At 36.8% G+C, this 22,723-nt stretch overlaps 3 protein-coding genes across 4 annotated transcripts; 1 reads left to right on the top strand and 2 right to left on the bottom strand.

Moving 5' to 3' along the window:
• Positions 1-2,313: 2,313 nt before the first annotated feature.
• Positions 2,314-4,244, bottom strand: LOC121235792 (bifunctional dTDP-4-dehydrorhamnose 3,5-epimerase/dTDP-4-dehydrorhamnose reductase-like). The gene is given in 3 exon segments (XM_041132210.1): positions 2,314-2,841; positions 2,844-3,000; positions 3,577-4,244. Coding segments are annotated over 3 exon segments (906 nt in total). The 5' UTR covers positions 4,033-4,244; the 3' UTR covers positions 2,314-2,548.
• Positions 4,245-6,369: 2,125 nt separating this feature from the next.
• LOC121235288 (phospholipase D beta 1-like) lies at positions 6,370-13,613 on the bottom strand. Of its 2 annotated transcripts, XM_041131618.1 has the most exons (11): positions 13,009-13,613; positions 11,902-12,922; positions 11,322-11,438; positions 10,625-10,819; positions 9,543-9,791; positions 9,368-9,436; positions 9,122-9,269; positions 8,189-8,337; positions 7,908-8,084; positions 7,580-7,777; positions 6,370-6,926 (listed from the first exon to the last, which is right to left on the bottom strand). In XM_041131618.1, the coding sequence occupies exons 2-11, from the start codon at positions 12,862-12,864 to the stop codon at positions 6,633-6,635; spliced, it is 2,559 nt and encodes an 852-aa protein (XP_040987552.1). In that variant the 5' UTR covers positions 12,865-12,922; positions 13,009-13,613; the 3' UTR covers positions 6,370-6,632. The 2 variants fall into 2 exon arrangements, with proteins under 2 accessions (XP_040987552.1, XP_040987551.1); XM_041131617.1 differs by having other exon boundaries at positions 11,902-13,613.
• A 3,815-nt stretch (positions 13,614-17,428) lies between these two features.
• LOC121235543 (probable L-type lectin-domain containing receptor kinase S.7) lies at positions 17,429-19,435 on the top strand. The gene has a single exon (XM_041131888.1). It carries the CDS (start codon positions 17,429-17,431, stop codon positions 19,433-19,435), a length of 2,007 nt encoding a protein of 668 aa, XP_040987822.1.
• Positions 19,436-22,723: the final 3,288 nt, after the last annotated feature.

Consider the following 22,723-nt stretch of genomic DNA (forward strand, 5'->3'; position numbering starts at 1 on the left):
CCAATGCTGTAGGCCCCCATGGGCCCTACGCCACTATCACTTATTTTTATTTATTTATTTATTTATTTTATTTATCAAGGGACCAATTAGGATTTTCACTTTGTAAGCTCTATAAATAGGACCCTTAGACATTTAGTTTACATCTTTTGAACATTTGGCAAATTCCCTAAGTGAGTAGATTATTGTTCTTGAGATCACCCTTTCGGTGCTAGGCACTTGGGCTTCTTGGGTGCAATTCGTGAATTCCTAGTAGAGAATCATCACCTTGAATTCGTGAATATGTGAGATTCAACTTATCTTGTTTTTGCAACTTTGTGCAATTCGTAAATCAAAGTTGTGTTATTTTTGTTATTTTCAAGTTTATCAATCTATGAGATTTATTTCAACTATTGTGCAATTCGTGAGTCAATAGTTGAAGTGCTATATTGTTCATCTATTATCTTTATTGTTCTTATTTTTTATCTTGTTCATCTACACTTTCTTGCATATCTAAATATCCATATAAACAAAAAAAAAAAGTATTTTTATTCCTTTGTTGAGTCCATTCATCTTTGTGCATTCTTGACTTGGTGGTAAAGTTGTTCACCATTGTGTTTTTTAATGTTCATACGTGTTCATCCATATTGCCTCATTTGATCCACTCAAAGACTAAATCTCACCCACTATAGTGTTTGCTCTAATCCACTTTCCATAAATTATCTAACCGCTCCCTCCATAAAACCCTAGCCATATTTCCCACTTACCATACTCGACCACAACCTTATCCCATGCACATCAATCAACCAACCCTAGTGTTGCTCTACTTTCCATAATAGTTCACTTCCCATAATTGCCCTTCATCCCTCAAACATATAACCCTAGCCATGAATCATACTTACTATACTTGGTTTGCCCGTAAATCTTCCCAACCATAAAACCCTAGCCGTCCACCTCAAGTCCCTATAAGGTAATCTATTCCTTTTAGGAGTCTTGCCTCCATCCACTCCCACAAACCCTAACCATCCCTCAAGAGTCCCATTTGGCAACTTCCTTAATTCAAGGAAAGTTGACTCACTCCAATCACTTATCCAATCCCTCAAATCTCTCATTCCCTACAATCACTCAAGTCAACCAAAGATCTCAATCCTATTTTGTCATATTCAAATCCTATCTTCCATCTCCTAATCCCTAAAGTCAAGGAGTAACCCTTGACTCATTCAAACTCCATCTCATCTACCATATCCAATCTCTCAAATATCTCATTCCCTACAATCACTCAAGGCAACCAAATATCCCAATCCTATCTTCCATCTCCTAATCCCTAAAGTTAAGGAGCAACCCTAGATTCATTCAAACACTTTCCAAACTCTAGCATCTCATCCAAGACTCCAACCATAGTTCATCTCTTCTCAATCTCGAAATAACCCTTAGCCACCACACAAAATTCTAACTACACTTCACCATACAAACCCTAATCATCATCCAAGAGGGCCTAACATCAAGGGTAACCTTCAAGCTATTCCACATTGCATCAAACACCCTCATTCATCTCTTAGATCAACCTAGGAACTCATCATCACATCATCATACGTGCCATTATTGTCCAAAGAACAAGCAAGTTGGTAAGGTCACTCAGTCATCATTCACACCAAAGCGAGCTCATGGTCCTTAGTGTTAGAGACAAGATTGGAGTCCCTAACACACTAACCTCGTTATGCATGCGCATGTTGGACAGTGCAAGCCAATAGCCTCGCTAGGCACCCTCATGCGTGTCAAGACATGGGCCATAACACGCATGTAGGCTAGTTGTGGGGCTCTCCAAGCATATCCCTGAAATAAAGACATGGGCTGCTAGGTCATGGGTCACTTTTTTAGGAGTTCTGACACAACAGCAGCTTTTGCAATACAACACCCGAAAGAGCTTGGGATTTGAACTATCGCTCATTCTCCCTGGCCGGGAAAGATCATGGTCAGCAGATTCGAGGTGTGCTCAATAGAATAGTCACCAAAGTTGGTTCTCCAAACTCAACAGGCTCGTTTGCATTTCAAATCATCGGTCAGCTTTTTACTGCCATTTTCAACAATTAAATAAAACTCAACTACTACTTCCGTATGATCATGAACCTCCCTCCCTCCCCCATCCCCCCCCCCCCCCCCCCCCCCCCCCCCCCCCCCCCCCCCCCTTCCCTCTCTCTCTCCCTCTCCAGAAAAAAGAATCGGGAAAAAAGCAGGCATGAACCAGAGAAATGCTTGGTATGTGTTCTCTGCAGGAAGTGAATCACCACTGTCCATATCAAGTTATTGCCATCTTAAAAGTAAAAAAGAACTGAACTTACAAAAAATCACTTCCAACTAATTTATTTGTCATCGAAATACAAATACAACATTAATTCAATACTGACAGGGAAATCAAGCATGCATGAAAAATGGGAAGAGAGGAACCCATATGGTGGATACATCCCATCATCCCGCATGGACAGAACAGAACAGAACATTTTTTTTTAATATATAAGTAAATAGAACAGAACAAATAGCAATAGGGAAACTGATAAGCTTGAACCTAAAACTTTTATGCTCCAGCAGTCTTCTGATTTGGTTTGAAAACATACTTAATCAGCGACTCCTTAATGGATAAGAGTTCAGGAAATTCCTGCTTCAATTTCGTGGCTTCAAGCTCATTGTTGCTTCTTGGGGCAATGATTACCTTTGCCTGCTCCTCAAGAGTAAAGTTCTTCCATGTGAAGTTGGGGTTAATGTATTCCCTATACATCTCTAATATGTCATTGTGGCTGACCACGCCGGGGTTTGTGAAGTTCCATATCCCAGTGAGATTTCTCTTTGCCATCTCAATGGAGATCGGAGTAGTTCATCCAAGATCGTCATCGAGTTTGGTATGTTCACTACCTTCTCGTACCGAGTGATTTTTGTGATGAAGTTACGAGGGTTGGATAAATCGGACGAGATGGGCATTCTGACACGCAAGGTGCAGACATTCTCATAGTTCTTGAGAAGTTCTTCCACCTTAAAAACATCAAGTTCGAGCCACAATCAGTAACAAACAATGCGTCTATGAGCATAGCCATCTACCATACCTCTTGCTCTTTGTTACTACGCAATAAATCATTAAATCGTGTGCATATCTGAGAGAAAGATGTCCCCAGCACGATAGTTTCGAAAAATAAATCACCTAGTTTACAAAGCATAACGATTCACACTTTATAGGACTCGCATATTTTTTCTTTACTTCAATTAAAAGTAGAACGCAAGCTTTTATAAACACACCATAATTAATCATACAGTCAGCTCAATTTGCAAGTAAAAGACACAGATTCACTGTTCACAAAGATCATGCTTATTTAACTACATAGTCTATCAGATCTAGAAGTGCTTAAATGCACAATCACATGCGAGTAGGTACTAGCATGCAAAGCTTTATATTTCATACAATCTCTCTGACTCATTACTACAAAGCAAGATCCTAGTCTTCACACATTACAGGGCCCTAGTGGATCCACAATACGTATACCTTAGCAACCAGTAGAGCTACGTACTGAGGAAAATTAAATATAATGGTGAAAAGAAAGAAGGAAAACCCACCATTGCCTTGGTCTTGGAGTAGAAAGATCCGACGAAGTTGGGGGCGTCCTCCTCCTTGAACCCGATGCCGGAGCCGATGGGGTGACCAGAATCGTACTCGAAAATACACCCGGTGGCGTAGTTGATCAAGACGAGGCCCTTCTCCCTGCAAACGTCAGCCAAAGTGAGGGTCCCAACGACGTTGGTCCTGATGGTCTCGACCTTGTGGGACTCGCACCAGTCGACGTTGGGGCGGCCCGTGACGCCAGCGGCGTTGAAGACATGGCTGGGATTGACAGCCGCCACGTCCGCCTCGAGCGACAAGCGGTTCTCGAGGCGCCCTGAGCCGTAGGCGAAGTCGATACCCTGCTCCTGGCAGAGCTTCCCCAGTAAACCTCCTATCCAACCGGTGCGGCCGTAGATCAGGAACTTGAACGGCTTGTCGGTTACCGAGGCTCCATTAGCTGGAAAACCCATCTTAGAGAGGGAGAGAGAAAGGGAGGGGGATTTGGATTTTGGAAGAAGTGGTATATAAAATAGTGAAGATCGATACTTTGGTGGGTTGGGATGTGAAAAAGTATATATAGCAGGGAAGCGAGCACATGGCTGATTCGGTCCAAAGAAGGTACCAAAGTCTCTCCCTTTTGGTTTGGACAGTGGAGGGGACAGTACGAAGATTGAAGAAGGCACGCATGTTCCATACGAGAAGACTGCAACCCTGTAATACCTATCATTCTTAACAAAATAAAAAATAAATAAAGCTCATTCTTTTCATCTTTGTTAACAAAAATTATATGGATACGAACCCCTAACTTGAATATTATTTTTATTGTTCATATGAACGGTGAGATCATCATTTGTATCTAGATTCGTATACATGTTCAAATGCAAGATGAATAAAAAGAATATGCGATATGATACAATTTAAGTTTTGAGTTTTTATAGTGTAAAAAGTATAAACTTTTATAGTTTGTAATATAACTAATCATTTTGTATAATTTATAATTTATAATTTATAACTAATCATTTTGCATAACTAATCATTTTGTAAGGAGAAATATTTGTTTTTCACATAAATCTTATATAAGAAAGTTTACACGTTGATGTGGTTTAATGTGATCTATCAGATTATAAAATTCTTTTTATTATAAAGTAGATCTAATGTATAATATTAATAAATAATGTAAATGCGTAAAATGTATTGTGTAAGATTTAAACATAGACCTATCACTTCTCAACTCAACTCAACATAAGATATGAGAATGCATAATTAATTTAATCTTAAGAAAATAACCATTTAAAAAATAATATATTATGGCTAAGACCCTCTCTAAAGTTGACATGATCTAAAGGTGTGAACTCCATTCTTAAATCGAATTATGAGAGCTACTTTGTATCTCAATTCTAATGACGACAAGGAGAGGGAAGATTAATAGTCATATGGTAAATTGAATTTTTTAGGCAAAGAAGGAGATTAATAACATTTTTAATTAAGTAGTACATACATGGACCATTTAGCTGGAATGAGAGATCTCATTCATATTGGACCACTGGATTTTTAATCATTATTAATTGCATATTATCACCTGTATTCCGTATGGAAATAATATAAAATAGAAATCAAGTCGTGGAACTTGGAAGTTCCTAATTATTCATCATGATCGGAATTAGATTCATAAAATAAACTGATCAACACGTGATCAACAAACATTAAATGGATTATATATACATATATATATATATATATATATATGTTAATTTATTTTATTCTGTCGGTGGGATGTCTATATAATATTTTGTATGAAAAGTGAGTTGTTATGGTGTGCGAACGATCATTGTGCTTAATTTGGATGCAATTCTGCAATATATTGGGTTGGTGCGGTTGAGTTAATTAAAGTGTCATTCAGTTCTTATTTCTTTTTCGGAAAATACCCTTTCGATTGTGAGGAAATCTGGAACCCTATCCAAAAGAGACATGAGACAGCAATAAATGTTTAGGATGTGTTCTTTCCAACATAATATGGCCAAATGTTCTTGTAACTCTAATTCCTATACTTCAATCGAAAGCATGCATTAGCATTTAGAGAGCTTTATTAATTTCTGTTCTTCCACGTAATAATTTTCTCCATTTCAATTATACGTAGTTCTCAACTCATACATGCGCGCCTTTCCAGTTTAATTACTAATGAATTCATAAAAATTATAATTACATTTTGGAGAATATTTTAGAGCTTGTAATAATTAAGTTATGATTATTAAGTATAAATTTGTGAGGCTTTACATTTGACGTACAAACAATTTTTTTTATAAGAAGGGCAAGGAGGCTGTTTAGATAGTGAAAATATTTCATCTCATCTTATCATTATAATTTTTTTAAATTTCTACATAAAATATAATGAACAATTCAATTTTTTCAAATCTCAAAATAATAATAATAATATTAAAAAATAATATTCTAATAATATTTTATTCAACTTTCAATTTTTATCTAAAATTATCTCAACTCATCTCAGTACTATCCAAACCGCCAATAACAAAAACAAGGTGCTCAAACAAAGTTTGAGGATCAAGTAAAAGTTATATTTGTTGCATAATGACCGAGGATATGTTTACTTCATGACGATGTTGTTTTTATTTATTGAAAATAGTTAAAATAATAATTAAGCGAACAAATTTATCATATTATTTGAATTGTCAGCTCTTTATAAAGGGATCAAATTGGAAGAGAGATACATTCATTCATATTTTCCATATGAATGAAATAGAATTTTTCCTTCAATTATCAGAGCAATATGTTCAGAAAAAGATAAAAAAAAGGTCCAATAACCATTTCAGTAAAATATTCAGAGTCGACAAAAAAACAAGGCTCTCTAGTTTTGTTCTTTCTTGTTTTCTTGGTTATTTTTATTAAAGCTCTAAGAAAAAGAAAAAACCCGTTTCTTTTTTTCCTTCCAAACATTAAGCAAATAGCCTATGGAATTCAAGTTAATGTCAAAGACTCGAACATACTCTTCACTGGAGGACTTAAATTGGAGAAAATTGTCAGCCATCTTGCATGATGAGTATCATTAAGTTGATCAGATGGTCAGATTTTCTTGAATAGCTGTAAATGTCCCAGTAATAGTCCCGCCCACGTCGGGGAATGTCTCAGAGCCAGGAAGAGGCTTCACCTTGCCCGTTCGATCAACTTGAAGTGGATACTTTAACAGGTGGCCCTTCATTTCTGTTACCTCATCAGCTGCATATTGTCTCCAGTTGCGCTCGCTCATGGACCGTACTTGTCTCACACATTCAAGGCTCTCTGGTTGCTTGAAACACTCTTCGATTGCCCCGACATGCTCCGCCCATAACGACATTCTATATCCATAGATCTACACCCATAGAAAAGTAGAGATAGTTGCACATTATGATAACAATAGTAGAAGCAAGAATGCCCAGCAGTGTTAATCATCTACAATCACAAGTTGATATCTGAGCAATGATATCCAACTGAGCATTATGCATTATGTCTCAAAAGCATGAACTGAACAAATGGACATTAAGACATTAACCTAAAACGGAGTTGGGTGAGCAAAAGTCTTTCCCAAGCCCCAAAAATGTTGTTATTTGAAAGGCATAAACCTAAGAGATATAAGAATTTCAAATGGATAAAGCAAACTTGCAGCCAAACCATACCCTGACACTGATTTTTAGTTAAGTACTTGTGGCTTTGATATCCACAGACTGTGACAAGGAAAAGCAATTCAGATAACAGAGACTAGTAACGTTCCCCATGTAATTTGCTTAACAGGCTTGGGAAATCTCAATAATGCCGAAAATCATAAATTGTGCAAAATAATCTTGCAATGAAATTACTACTCAATCAAACTGACTAGATCTTCTTTAGCTTTCATGAGTGTCGATACATTCCTCTTACCTATAATGATATAAATATGAGCTTACCTAGCATCTTGTACATGATATTCACCTGGACAGACGTGTAGCAGCAAGGTAAAAGCAAAGAGTTCTATTTTGTTATGCTTACCTGTCCACGTGGACCAGAAACTTTGCTTGCCCAGGTATGATGAGGCTGATATGCACCCATTGCTATTTCAGTGTCTCTGGTGCCTTCCATGGACCGCTGATTGATATTTGCGGACCCCAGTATCACATACTCATCATCCACTATCATTCCTTTTGAGTGCACATATATCATAAAACGCCTACTTTTCCGAGTCAGTGCCTAGGTTAACAACATACAGCACATTTAAGCAAGACAGAAAAAGGTGTGAAATAATGATCAACTGTCAAAGGAAACATAACGTTTGGGAAAGAGAAATCTGAAACTGTACTCAGGCAGACAAGGGAAATACTTGAGGAGTCTTTTCTGCAGCAGAATTTCTTGTGTCTAGACTGTCTTCCCTGCTTGCTGCCTCACGATTTCCAAGGCAAAAGAAATTCAGATAGTCTTGTGGCTCATACTTGTTCTCAAGTCCAACCTCCTTTAAAGCCTTGTAAATCATTTCATACATCATTTGCATCGTTTTATGCTGCAACATTCAGGAGCAAAACCAGGTGGAAAAGATGTGACAAAAACCACCAACAATCCTTCCAATTGGTACACATGACAATAGAAAACAAACTCACAAGGTACCTGCCAATAGAGAATCCGCTGAACGGCAGTGCTTGTGGGAACACCTTCTGGCCACATTGGGATGATAATATATGCAGAGAACCTCTCGTTTGCTTTTATTTTGTTGGCAATTTTGAGGGCAATTTCCATCGGTATTAAATTGTTAGCACCTGCAGAGAAGGGTATGCTTATGTGACTATGAATTTCCAATATCCTCTCAACAATAAAAAAGTGGATACCTTTATTACCAACACTTAAAACTGCTACCCAGAAATGGAGTATAAGATAGAATTTTGAGTAAGCCTGTTGTATATTTGTATGACATTTAATAACATAAATAGTATATCATTACTGTTAAATAAACATGCATGGTTGCTGTCTTCTAAGGCTAATTTTCTTGAGACCATGTACAAGAATTGAATGGATTAGATCAACACTACATAACACAACATGCTTATTTTTAGCTCTTTGCAGTCAAACTTTCCATCTATGCAATGTGTGACCATGCCCACTAATGTCACATTTTCCCTTCATGGATCACTAGGTTGGGGATCACATAATTCCTAGAAACAATGAAATCCCTGTCAGTGTCCTTGCTATGTGAGTAGAGTCAATATCAAGGCAGAAAATAGATTGTAAAGAGCATCAATTGCCAGAGTTACACTAAAATGCAACTTGAATATTACATTTTTCTGTTCGGTTTTCTGATAACTGATTGAGCCCAACATTACATAAAAGTAATGGATAAATGAGGAGCGAAACATTCAGCACAGAAATGGAATCACTTTTGAAAACCATTTTCATACTGTAAAGAAAAAGAAAGGAAAAAATAGCAAAGAGGATTCTCGTCGTAACATGCATAAATGTTACAGATATATGTACTTGTCAAAAAATTACACAGAAATATATGTATTCTTCCTTTAATCTTTATATCATATATTAAAAGTTCCTCACCTAAGTCTTTGTGAGAATCCCAGTTGTATGACGACCCAAGGAAGTACTGGTTCTCAATATAAATGAATTTCTGGGCAGTACGGATCGCCTTCACATATGCTACATGTATGCTCATGTCTATTAGTACATTCTTCCCGCATAGAAGATTCTGCGACAACAATGAAAACATTTTGGTCCATTAACCTTCATTGTGAAAAAAAAGCCTTTTTTTCACAAACAAGCAAAAAAACTAGAAGTTTTCCTCACCCTGTTTGTAGCATCTTTTGGGTCCTCTGGAAATCCCTTCACAGAATTGGAATCAATTGAACGGAAAACCTTCACTTATGGCAAATTCCCAAAAGGAAATAAGACATAAACCATATTGAGAAAAAATAAGAATTGGAAAATCTAAATCCAATCAAATGATTGACCTCTAATATACCTGTACATGCCAATCCCCTGGACCATTCTGACTTTGGTGAGGAAAATCTGCTATCCCAACAATGTCGGGAATTCTTTCAATCTTGAGTAATGCATCATCATATGAGGCTTTTAGCTTTCGAATCCCGTGGACTTTTGATGCCTTTAACCAGCGCTCCTCAAAGTTGGTGAGAATATCATATGCAGCTGGTCCATCAATATGACAATGCAAATCATGCCATGGTTCTCTGGCACAGCCAGCAGCAGACTCCTGTTTGAGTTAACAAATTAAATAGGTTATACGCGAGGGGGTAAAATCCCACGTGGCAATCATCATACATTCCAAAATTGATCCTCTGTCAAATGGGAGAATGAGGAAAACTTTGACATGGTAAATTGGAGAAGGTGTAGCATTGAGCTAGAACCAAGCCTAATAATGAAGGTTGCTGACTCTCTCACCCTCCCCTAGTTTTCAAGAAATCCCCCACCGCATGAATATAATCAATTGCTAATAAACCATGAACAGAGTGTGTTATAATTGTGGACAGAGTGATAGATTACCCATGTATGACACCCTATTATTTGCATGTGCATGAAGCAACTGCTGGGGTATCCGCATTTGGGCAACAACAAAAAATTTCAGGATAATTACATTTCCCACCCACAAACTGTCACCTATTTTTAACTTTGTACCCTAAACTGGCAAAATTCTCAATTTGCATCTTAAATGCCTATATCTCTCAGCTTCCACCCTTGGTAAAAATCTGGCCGTTAAAATGAACAGAAAATTGGCCACATAGCACAATCTTAACAGTCATGTTTGAATGGAGGATGCAGTTAGGTTGGAAATTGAAACTTTGTGTTGTTTAAGGTGCAAAATGAGAAATCGGTGGTAGTTTGTCAGTGAAAAGTGTAATTTCACCAGAAGTTTTTGTTGATTCCAGTTACACTATCAGAATCATATATGAATGCCTGAGGTTTACAAATATATTTTCAGGATATTTTCCAGAGATTTCATAGGATAGATAAAAGAGAACATTAATAATTCCCAAACCAGAATCAACTACCTTAATGAAAATTGAGAAAATTAGTTGAATCATTTACCGTGAAGTTAGGATTATGGTAGTCATCTTTGTGCACTGTTTGTAAAGTACTAAAAAGAGGATGTATTGGAGTATCATATCGGCCCATGCATAAATCAAGACCTCCAACAAATGCCATGATCTTTCTTTTATACTGACCTGCATCAGCATCTACAATTACTGTTTTCTGATGATGGGTATAGATTGTTTCAACTTCCTGACAATCAAAGATGAAAACAAAAGAGGTTCAAAGCAAGTACTAAAATAGAAAACCACATTATTAATACATACCCACGTACATAGATATATACAAACACGTACAGATATATGTGTGTAGGTTTGTATGCACCTACATACATATATAGAAGGTTTTAAAAGTCATCTTCAGCATGTTAGCGGGAGTGAATACTTGAACTTCCCATAATCAGATAAATTATGCAGATATGGGTTGACTACATCTATAACTCATTCAACTTTCTGCAGGACTAATGAGATTGTTCTAAGTCTTATAAAAAGAACATGCCAGAAGATATTAGCAAGTCAACCAGACAAAAAGGTGCATAGGACCAATAAATAGAATCATTTCAAGGAACTTGATAGCTTAACCAACAAAAAAGCATCAAGTAAAATTTGAGATACAAATCTATAGCCTCTGCTGTCAAACAAATAGCATGTACCAAGACACTGGACAAATATCTGGTGACGCATTAATATCCAACCTGCTTCTTGACCCAGCTATGACCTTTTCCAGCAGATCGAGGGCAGAGTAGCACTTTAACTGACGAATGCTTGAAAAAATGACGAGTTTCCTCATCACTGGTGCCCATGATCCCATCCTGCAAAACATAGAAATCAATGAATACACACGGTGCTAAAGGATACGCAAATTAGTACTTGATGAAAGAAAGGCAATGATGAATAAGAAAGATAAGAATAATACAATAGTCTCCTCACATCTAAATCAGAGATTACAGAAAATTAAACAATAATAAGCTTCTTGGGGTTAGTTAGTTGAATCATTTCACCTTCCTGCCAACAAATATTAACTAATTTATACTTAACATGATACTTGAAATTGACACAAAACTCAGAAAGGTTATTTTGAGAAATAAAACAAAATTATAAGGGCTGTAGATCCATGAACTGAAAAAAACTAGGATGATAAGGGAATTCTCCAACCATTGTAGTAGTTTATAGAAAAATTAAAAGAAGAAAGTTATTAGAATGCTATGTGATCCCAAATCATGCTATTATATGGAATAGTGGTGACACAGTATTACAAATTATTTAGTTCCTTACCGTTTTATATCCGAAAATGCTCCTAGAAGTAGGATCGTCCCATACAAGGAGCAGCACCCTTACACCTTCCTGTGACTTCATTTTGAGAAGATCGCCTAACATGCAATCCGTTTCATTAGTACCATCTCGAATTAGTCTAACCTTGTGGTACACAGACCACCCTACAATGTATATCAAACGGCGGGCCTGACTTATAGCTTCAAAGATGTCGCGCCAACAATTCCCGTGCACATACTGAACATCACCTTCAAGCTTCAACTTTGGAAGACAACCATCATTAACATGAGCATCTTGATATAGTATGACTTTCCCACCTCTCCTAAGTGGAAAGTACGTCCCAGGGACTCCTTGGTAATCAGAACCTGAACCTACTCCATGATATAGGCTCACTTTTCCCACTGCGGTGTATTGAATTGATAAACTCAATACAGCTCCAGCCTTACAAGGTTTCCCACTGGCATTAAGGATGGGGAAGGTTCCCTCAATTTTCATGCCAGAGCATAATTGCTCCACTGGAATCCCCACAGCACCCATAATCTGCGAGCCAACAACATCACTATCTTTGACAACAAAATGCACTTCCGCGGCATAATGTGCAACAGGAACATTAAAATGCTGCATCCAAATAGGGTTCTCAGTGTTACTAATCACATAAGTTCTCCCAATTACAGCATCTGATACAGATACTGTGACATATGGATCACTGGTTATTGCAGTAGACATTTGCCCCTCGATTTTGTTGCTAACCTTCCCAGTAAGTTTTGAAAACATGCCCCCTAATTTGGTATGAAACATATCCATATTAGGAAGGTTTTTGGCCTCCCTGACCCAAATATCTAAGTTCCCATGTAAAAGCAAAACCTTAAGGGAAGCCTTGTTGGTCTGAAATGGCACGGCTTGTTGTCCCTGAGCATGGTTTGAGCCTCCAAATGAAAATGTTTCGGCATAAGCAGGATGAGCCATGTAAAATCCAAACCCCTCACCAGTTGACAAGCTTGAACTGTATGTAACGCTCTTGTATCTGAAAATACGCAATCAAAAACTTCAAATTGGGACTATTGAATAGAGATAAAAATATGAGTAGCCCGGCTGGAAAGTAGTCTAAACCTGAAATCAGAATTCAGGATCACAATTTCGAAAACACCCAATCCAATAGGCAGTACTGAATTTTCTTGTTTGTTCCACACAAAAGAAAGAATGTGTTGGTCAACTCCAAAGAAAGAACCGGTACTAAAGAGGAATCTGGGATAGCTTTTGGGAAGGGGATAATTAACTGGAGAATTGATAATGGTAATGCAAAAAAATGTATAGATTGTAGGTAACAGAAGGATAAGACACAGATATGATTATGTGGTTTGGAGGTTTGTATGATAATGGCAAAGTTTGAATCGGTAAACGAAAGTGAAAGGCAAATAAGTGGATCGGAAGGCTTGAAAATATATGACAATGGATCACGATGTGAACAATGTTGTGGAAAAATAAACGGATTAATGAAACGGATTGTCAGAAAGTACAAAGAAAAGTAAGAACAATAACAATAATCAACTTCATCCATTATTGATTATATAATATAATATTGACAAGTGGGAACTAGTAACTCTGAATCGGTATTCAAAGCCGAATTATGAAATGGAAAAGAGTAGAGAGAAAGAGATTCAGAGAGAAAGACTGTTGAAAGTCTTTGATAATAGATTGAATCGAAGGCGTTCGAGACGGACTCGTAGGCCGCGTTTGGGTGGTGAGAATATCTGTTGAGAAGGTGTATGAATAGTAATAAAAAAATAATAATAAAATAATAAATAATAAGGAAAAAATAATGAATAATAAAAAAATAAATAAAAAATAATAATAAAATAAAAAATAATAATAAGAATAATTGAGATATTCGCAATATTCAAACATAGCCGTCGAGAAGAAAGTTGAAACAATGGACAAAATAGGAAATCTAGAATTGGAAAGTACGACGGGTCCATGAATTCTGCCGGCTTATATATTATTTTCTCACGTTTTCCCTCGCATTCTCAGTCAACGGAAAATCATATCCTTCGACATTTATCGACCTCAGCCCAGCCGCCCGATAATTTAGCTAAAATAAGTATTTTTTATTTATTTTTTATTTTTCAGGGAAGCTTCTTGACAATAATATTAACAAATGTTTTCTTTCGCAACTTGCATTAATTATTATATTTTTTAAGTGGTAACGAAAATTATAATTTAACTGGACCCATATATATATAATACATTTCAGAATATATTTTGTATTAAAATGAGAGTATTCTTATAAATGTTGTTACTTTTATAAGGTAATGTACAAAATTATCTTTCATTTAAAAATATAATTATGTAGAGTGTTATGAAAAATGACATATATTTATAATTTTTGATAAGAATAATACTCATGGTGTAATTTTGCAATGACAAGTTGATGACTGATCTCACTTATTGATGATATCTAGGCTTATTCATCTGGTCCAGAACTTAAATAATTGGGTTCTGGTTACGGTTTATGGGTATCGAGTTTACTATCCGGTATCTGTTTGGTTTTTTTAATTATTATTTAAATGTTTTGATTTTTGTTTTCCTTTCTAGCAACTAAATAGATAGAAATTTAAAAGGAAAATATATATTATGTCTAATAAATTATTCATTTTATTTTTTTTTACTCTCTTCTCTACATAGCCATTTATTGATAGTTAAAAAACATGTAAGTTTTGATTTAAAAAATTAAATAAATAAATTTTAAATATTGTATTAACATTATTAATATGTAAGTTTTGATTTAAAAAAAAAAAAATAGTGCAACCCAAAACCTGGGTTTCGAAATTTTAAAAACCGGTTTCAATTTGAATTTTGGCCCGGGTTAGACCGTCACAGATCAGACAAACGCAAATATTGTCAATGGGTTTTTCGGTAATAATTTTGCTTTAATTTTTTTTAATTTGTTGTTATCTTTTTTAATATTTTTTTTAAGATTTTCATTTTCTTTATTTTTTTGAGATTTTATTTGCCGCATGTACACAGCATTACAATTTCTCTTTAATTTAGGCTCAAGAGAAGGCCGCTCATTCATACCTTGGGCTTGGGTTATAGGCCCGAGTAAAAGTGTGTCGGGTTGTTATGATCTGCAGGAGAGTGACTGAAGTAGCTAGTAGCTATATGGGCCTAGCTAGCTTTCATGGTCATGTTTTGGACTCACACCACGGAGTTTAATTAATTATAAAATAATATTACATACAATTATGAAATGTATAAATATTGTATAGTTATTTTTAAAAAAGTTAAATTTATAATTAAAAAATTAATTTTTTTATATAGATTATATATTTATTCACTTTTTTCAAAGTGATTACGCGATACTCATATACTCATAATTGCAACTATTATTTCTTTTAATTATAAGTACGTCCGTACAGCATGGAAGTTATATTGATTATTCTAAATTTTTAATGTAGTTTTTAATTAAATTGGAACTTTCTAGTTTTACATATCATTTTATTAAAAAAAAACTTCTAATATCATTTCATGTTTCTAAATTTCTAAAAATCGGTATTATCTTGTTTTGAACATCATTTTTTTAAATTATATTAAAATCTTTGAATGTTCAGTTCTCTATTTTATTAATAGGTTTTGTTCAAGCAGTACTGTTTAATTAAGACTTTTAAAGCTCTCTTTAATACATGAATTATGATCTCAAATGAAGAGATCACAGGCGTTTGGCATGATATATATTCGTCTTTTCTGGTACTCTCTCTTTTAACCTTTAATATTAGTGCTTAATTTGGCACTAGCGCTGCAGAATGCACTTATTAATATCAGAGCCGCTTCTAAGCGGTCGGTCTGATTTTGAAAGAATAACAACCCTCCACTTAGAAGTTGTCATCTCAAAAACCACGCTATAATCACGCTAGATTTGTGCACATGGGATATAAATTGATCCTCACTTCAACTGAGAGAACTTCACTCGACTCCAGCTTAGCCCGACCTCGACCCCGAACCTGTGTCCAGAACTAAAGCTGAGCATACCTCCACTGCCAGCATCCACCGCCAACAGTCCACCACCACAAGTCCATATCTGGAATGTACAAACAACATCTCCAAGGAAAACATTAATTTTAGAAATTGCCTAAAGTTGTTGACAAAATAAGTATGGTCTTTTTCTAGTCTTCTTCCCCAAGGATAACCATTCCATTAATGGCAAAAACAAGCTTTTCTTCTCTCCATCTCCAACTTTTTCATCTTCTTCTTTGTCGAAATCTGGAATTAGAAGCAGCAGCTCTAACTTTATCCTCTCTAAAGCCCAACATACCATTTCCATCTGCGCTTGTTCATCTTCATCACCTTCCTCCTCTTCACTCTCTGCAATTTTGAACCCACCACCATTTCCAGAACCCACCCAACCTCCCCTCAAAGATTCCCATCCCAAAATCATCGGCCTCCAAATTACATTAACAACCCCAATCCAAATCTAAGAATATAACAAGAAATTTGTATGTCCTAAAATAAATAGCCGAAATGAATATTATTAAGTACATCTAGATCATCAAAAATCCATACGGCGAAGGGGAGGGAGAAGGGGCTGCGAGCTGTGAAGGGGTGGGTCTTCGAAGGGGTTCCATCGCGATTTGAAAGGGCTGCGAAGGGGTTGGTGTCGATTCCAAGGTGGGCGAGAAGGCAAGGGGGCTGTCTCTTGCGAAAGGGGAGGGCCTGCGTATGGGCTGTCTCTTTTGCCGCAACCGAGTATTTCATATAGTGCTGGTTTACAATAATTATGGTGGAATGTCTAGGTGTCCCTCTACTATTAACTGGCTGTTATATGAGGATCCTTAGACGGACCTAGGAATTCTCTATTAATATTACAATTCCCTCTATTCTCAAATGAAGAGATACATCTAATTTATTTTGTTTTTAAATTAAATGTTGTTAATATTAATATTTTTTTATTTTTATTAATGTGTTAATTGATCACCTACGTTACTACGTAGTACCCTTTGAATAGCTTGACAGTGGATTCTTGACTTGGCAATTTCGGACTCTTCATTTAGGTTCTATTTATTAAGTATTTATTAATGTTATTTAAAAAATTTATAAAAATATTAGTAAACGTCATAGAGTTACGTCCGACGTTTTTGTGGTCTAAAGGTTTGTTTGGTTTCTATACTCATTTCAATTCATCATTTTAATTTTTTTAAATTTTAATATAAAATATAATAAATAATTCAACTTTTTTAAATCTCAAAATAATAATAATATTAAAAAATAATATTCTAACAATATTTTATCATCTCAACTCAACTCAGTTTATATTTAAAAAATACTATAAAATTTTTAAATTTTTGTATAAAATATAATAAATAATTTAATTTTTTTAAATATAAAAATAAAAATAATATTCTAATAATATTTTATAAAACTTTTAATTTACAACTAAAATCATGTGTTCTCATTTTACTGTACAACTACCACTAACCTGCATCCCACTATAAATTAGTGGGAATATCACATAATTCCCTACTCACATATAGAGTTTATGGATTCTCGTCCATCTTTGTGGTGGCTGCTGCCCTTTTCGGCCACATTCTTACTTTCTCTGATGCAAAACCAGCAGTTTGCCATAGCAGTGCACCGCCCTGCAGGAACTACTCTAATAAACGTATCCAAGAACTTTTACTTCCCAAACTTTAACCCAAACCTAAATCCTTACAAGATTCAAGACATGATTACGCTTTTAGGAAGCTCCAAAATTTCACAAGGTTTCATTCAAATCCCTGATGCATCAGCATTTACAGTTGATCATCCTACCGCGTACCGGGCAGGCCGAGCCATCTATGCCTCCCCTGTCCGCCTTTTTAACCCATTAACCCGTACCCCAGGTTCCTTCCAAACTACCTTCTCTTTCAAATTGACAGCCGCCACCAATGACGGGTCAGTTTCCGGCGAGGGTCATGGTGGCGAAGGAGGCCTTGCTTTTATTATCGTACCAGACGAGTTTACTGTCGGAAGACCGGGCCCCTGGCTCGGTATCCTTAACGATGTATGCAACCACTACAAAGTCTTCTACGTAGAGTTCGATGCGAGTCTCGACCCAGAATTTGGGGATCCCAATGATGACCACGTAGGTGTCAATCTCGGCAGCGTCGTTTCTTTCAAGATCGCAAATATTCCATCAAAAGCCAACGTTTCTTTACACAGTAACGTAGTTCATCGAGCTTGGATAACCTACAACGGTCAGCGTAGAAGGATCGACGTCCATCTCGGATCGGATGGACACTCTAAGCCATCGGAACCAATTTTATCTTTTTCGCTAGATCTCTCACCTTTTCTTCAAGAATACATGTTCGTCGGGTTCTCGGCCTCCGCAGGAAAGTCAACAAAAATTCATAGCGTTTTGTCTTGGAACTTCTCATCTACGACTCAAGCTTTGCTGCGGAAGCCTTCCGCAAGAATTTGCCATAGAAATGTGGCTCGCCAAGTCTCCAAATATACTGATAGTGGTTACAGAGCCCCGCCGAGCAGCTTCATGATCTTTGTTGCTGTTCTTGGACTTTGTACTTTGGCTTTGATCTCTTTCTATTGCAACAGTATGCGCAGGGAGCGCACCGATTCATTGATTCTTCTGGTTGACAAGAAGCAGAAGCCCACGTCACCGAAAAAGGCTCGCCGGTACACGGTTGTTGAAGTTTTCAAAGCCACGCGGGGTTTCGGCAAATCAGAAGTCTTGGGAAGTGATTTTAGAGGTGTTCTGTACAGAGGAACACTCCCTAATGGGCGTCATGTGGCGATGAAACGGTACCTGAAATCATCGCGCTTGGCTACGAGGCGAGTTTTACAGAGAATTGATGAATTCTCCCAGATTAATCATCCGGGTTTGACTCCTATTCGTGGATGGTGTTGCGAGAAATACGAGACGATCATTGTGTTTAACTACTTTCCAAATGGAAGCCTAGATCGTTGGTTGTATGGACTGGGTGTTCTCCCATGGAGTCTGCGATTCAAACTCATCAAAGAGATTGCAGAGGCATTGTGTTTCCTCCACTCTAAAGGACTGGCTCATGGAAACTTCAAGACCAGCAGTGTCTTTCTCGACCTTAATTATCAAGCTGTATTGGGTGATTATGATTTCATCTTCTGTCCGGGAGAGAAGGCTGGGCCAGCTGAATCGGTGGCTAGCATGAACGAGGACGTATTCCGGTTCGGGATGCTTGTGTTGGAAACCATAGCAGGAAAAAAGACGGTGGGCGAAGGCGTAGGAGAGAAGAGTATTTTAGGATTTGCATGGAGCATGCATGAGAGCGGAGAGAAGGCAAAGGTGGTGGACGAGAGGGTACTGGGACATTGTGCTAACTCAGAACAGGCGGTTCGCGTTCTGGAAATCGGTCTGAGTTGTACCTTGAGCAAGAACGACGGGAGGCCGTGTATGGAAGAGGTGGTGCAGTTGTTGAATACACAGAAACCGGTCCCTCAGCTGCCACCTGGTCGACCCGCCGAGCTGTTTCCGAAGCGAAGTAGTTCTGAGCGCCTGGCTGGGCTAGTTTGATCTCCCAGCATTAGCAAATTACTAGCATAAGAAAAAGGTGTACTTAATTTTAACCTCAAAACGTATAATAAAAGGTGAAGTACTTAGAAATTGTTAGGAATTTAGACCTATCAAATTTACCTCCAGGATCTATTTTTTGGTGAAATATAAAGAAAACCAGATAAATGATAACAATACAAAAATTTATGTGGAAACTCTTAAAAATAGGAGAAAAACCATCAGATCCAAAGAAGAAAATATACTATGTGAAAAATTATTACAATCACACAATTTTTCTCCTCACCCTAAATGACACTCACAAAACTTTTCCACTAGTAAAAATTTAACTCTCACCTCTTTTCTTTTTACAAGAAAAGGCTAATAGAGAATTTTTCTTAAAGTCACAAGTTACTAATTAAACTTATGATTTGGTGTAATTAACTAAGAGGTTAAACACTCTATTTATAAGTCTTGAGGTCTGTTCTTTACTTTTTACCCACCGGTGTGGGACTTCAAAAGAACAAAACCAACAGAAATTAGAATGCATGCATGCGCGCATGGTTGACTCTTCAACATTAATTGGGAGGTGTATCCTTCGACCGATCGAGTGAGATCTTTCTCGCAAACCATTTTTTCCCAGCAAGCATATATATAGTATCATCAATGGATAAAGATCACAAATACTTTAGTGAAAAAACTACATCAAAATAAATTTATAAAAACGATTTGATATCTTACGTGTTAAATTGTAAAGTACTAAATAGTTTATATTGATACCGCGGAGTCAAAGAATCGAAGATTCTTATAATTATAGACATCTTATTTCAATTGGTACAATACAAATAAAATGAATTAAAAAACTTAATCCTTTTGATCTACTATTCTTGGATTAATCAAAGGGGAAGCTGCTGGCGTGGCTTTGGTGGTTTTGATGTAGTCCGGCTTGCAGATTGTAAGGCCAGTACGACAAAGAACTTTGACGATTTAATTAGATTAAATTAGCTGTACTGCACATTATTGTTATGAACTAATATTTGAAAGAGAGATCTACTTCCTAGATCATTCTCCTGACTCCTACTTAAAGGAAGTATTATGTAACATCTAAATGAAAGACTCAAATCACATGATTTATATTCTAAAAGAACTAGTCAATGATACAATTGGAGCCATCATTCAAACATTATAAAGAGCAATAACTTTTTCTTCCCAAGCAATATGGGATCTTATATACTATATACCCTTATCCTTATCATATAGGGTATCATATATTGACATTGAAACAGATGGTTAAAGTTGCCAGTGGCTAATTATAATGCCTATTTGCAGCCTTGCTGGATTAATCCACGCACCAAAGTGAGAGGGATGGAGTGGATCGGATATGAGTAGTGATGATCTAGGGTTGTTGAACCTCCTCATGATGTTGCGCATGTTGAAGGAAGAAGTGCGGCAAAAAAGAAAGAAAAATTCTACTTGCAGTCGGCTGGAGGAAGCACCCCGCAACCGTGTCCTACGTAGTTAATGAAACGGTCTGTTTCATATGTTTTTGGATTCCATGAAGACAAGCTGCCCAAACAGTTTGTTTCTCCTTCTCCCTTCCACTTTGTCGTTCCCCTTCCTCCTCTGATCTTCCTTCTCCTTCTCACCCTTCTTCCTCGCAAAATCTATTTCTTGCTTTTGTGTTTCCTCCTTGTAAGATCCGGTTCCCTCCACAAAGATAAGATGCAAAAATGAAACAACTACCAAATATAAGGCCTCGATGAGGAATAAGAACAACCCAGATCATATTTGTTGCCATTTTCCAAGAAAGATCGCATCAAAGCACAAAAAGAGTCATAAGCCTTACCTCTCCATAGAACTCTTGCCGTCTTGGGGTTGTCATGTGGGTTCGAGGTCGATGATTATGTAAGAGTTTTTTTTTTGCCAAGAATTGTTTGGAGAAATGGGCAATTGGGAGCCGATTGAAGAAGACCAAGGGCAAAATATGAGGTGTTTTATTTCTTTGATGTGCCATATTAAATGTGTTCCATTTTTCCCAAATTCTTTGATCTCGACAGAGTAGTACTGCAACATCATCTTTTTTCCTTACACGCATCCCTTAGATTTCTGTTTCTTGCAACAAAGTTGAAGTTGTGCCACATATTCTTATCAAGAAAGGGATCTACTTTTCAGACAAGATCTCCATAGTTGGAGCTTAGCATTATGGAGCTAAGCCGCATACAGGGTTGCAACTCTTACGGAAGAAGAAGAAAAATCTTGCATTTTTCTTTACATTGACCTTTTCTTTACTTTTTCTTTTTTCTTTTTATTTTTTTTTTACTTCTACATAAACTTTGCCACGTATAGCCGCTTACATCCCGTCTGCTCGTGCCGTTTTTACGTAGCAATTTTGATAAAGAAATTATTTTCTTAAGTCTATTTTTTTAACACACTGGCCACACCTTTGTGCTGGCAGGAGAGGAAAAGACCAAAATGACCAAACCCAACATCTTGCCTTTTTGTTCCTGTCGCCGTAAGTCCGTGACCTAGCGTTCCTCAAATCCAGTTCTCCTCGAGCTAGCTTCCCGTGATCTAGCTAGCCTTCTTCAACCCAAGTTCTCCTCAACATTTGGTCTTCCGATTCGAACATTTGTAAGGTTTATTTTCCAATTCTAGCAAGTTATTTTCCCATTCGCTTTTGTAATTCTCTATGAGACAAGAATAGCAAAGAAAACTTTTTCCAAAGCTTTGAACATTTGTATCTATATTCTAGATCTACTGCTTCTTCTTCCTTTGCCATCCATATTCTCTTGGTCTGGAATCAACAGTCACACCTGCACATAAAGTCCAAAACTTCCCAAAAAACTTCCTTCAAACAAAGCTCACACTTCGCATGCTCTCTCTCATTTTCAATCTCTTCTTTGGCATACATACATGTTATTTTCCTTTGAGCCCAACAAATGCACTCGAATTTTTAGCTTCATTTGATTCCAAGATTTTTGTCCTTCATTTGTTGATGGCTTTCGTTCTTTCTAGAGATGCACGACATAAGCAACGTAGAAACTTGTTTATGTTGTTTGAATCCCAGGGAGTGGGAATTTGCTCTGTTTTTGCTCGGTCTTGAATCAAGAACAAAAAAAATTTGTTTATGTTGTTGAGTTCTAAAAGAAGATATTTAAAAAAAAAAACAGTTTTATTTGTTTAAAACCACATCACCATACACTCTGGCCGGTGTGGCCAGTGTATTAAAATATTGGCTGCTCCCTAGCAGAACTCACAACAATATATAGATCTCAAGCATGGGGTAGGTGGGGTATGCGTGGTAATATATGA

Source organism: Juglans microcarpa x Juglans regia, chromosome 6D (genome assembly GCF_004785595.1).
Source record: "Juglans microcarpa x Juglans regia isolate MS1-56 chromosome 6D, Jm3101_v1.0, whole genome shotgun sequence".
NCBI lineage: Eukaryota > Viridiplantae > Streptophyta > Magnoliopsida > Fagales > Juglandaceae > Juglans > Juglans microcarpa x Juglans regia.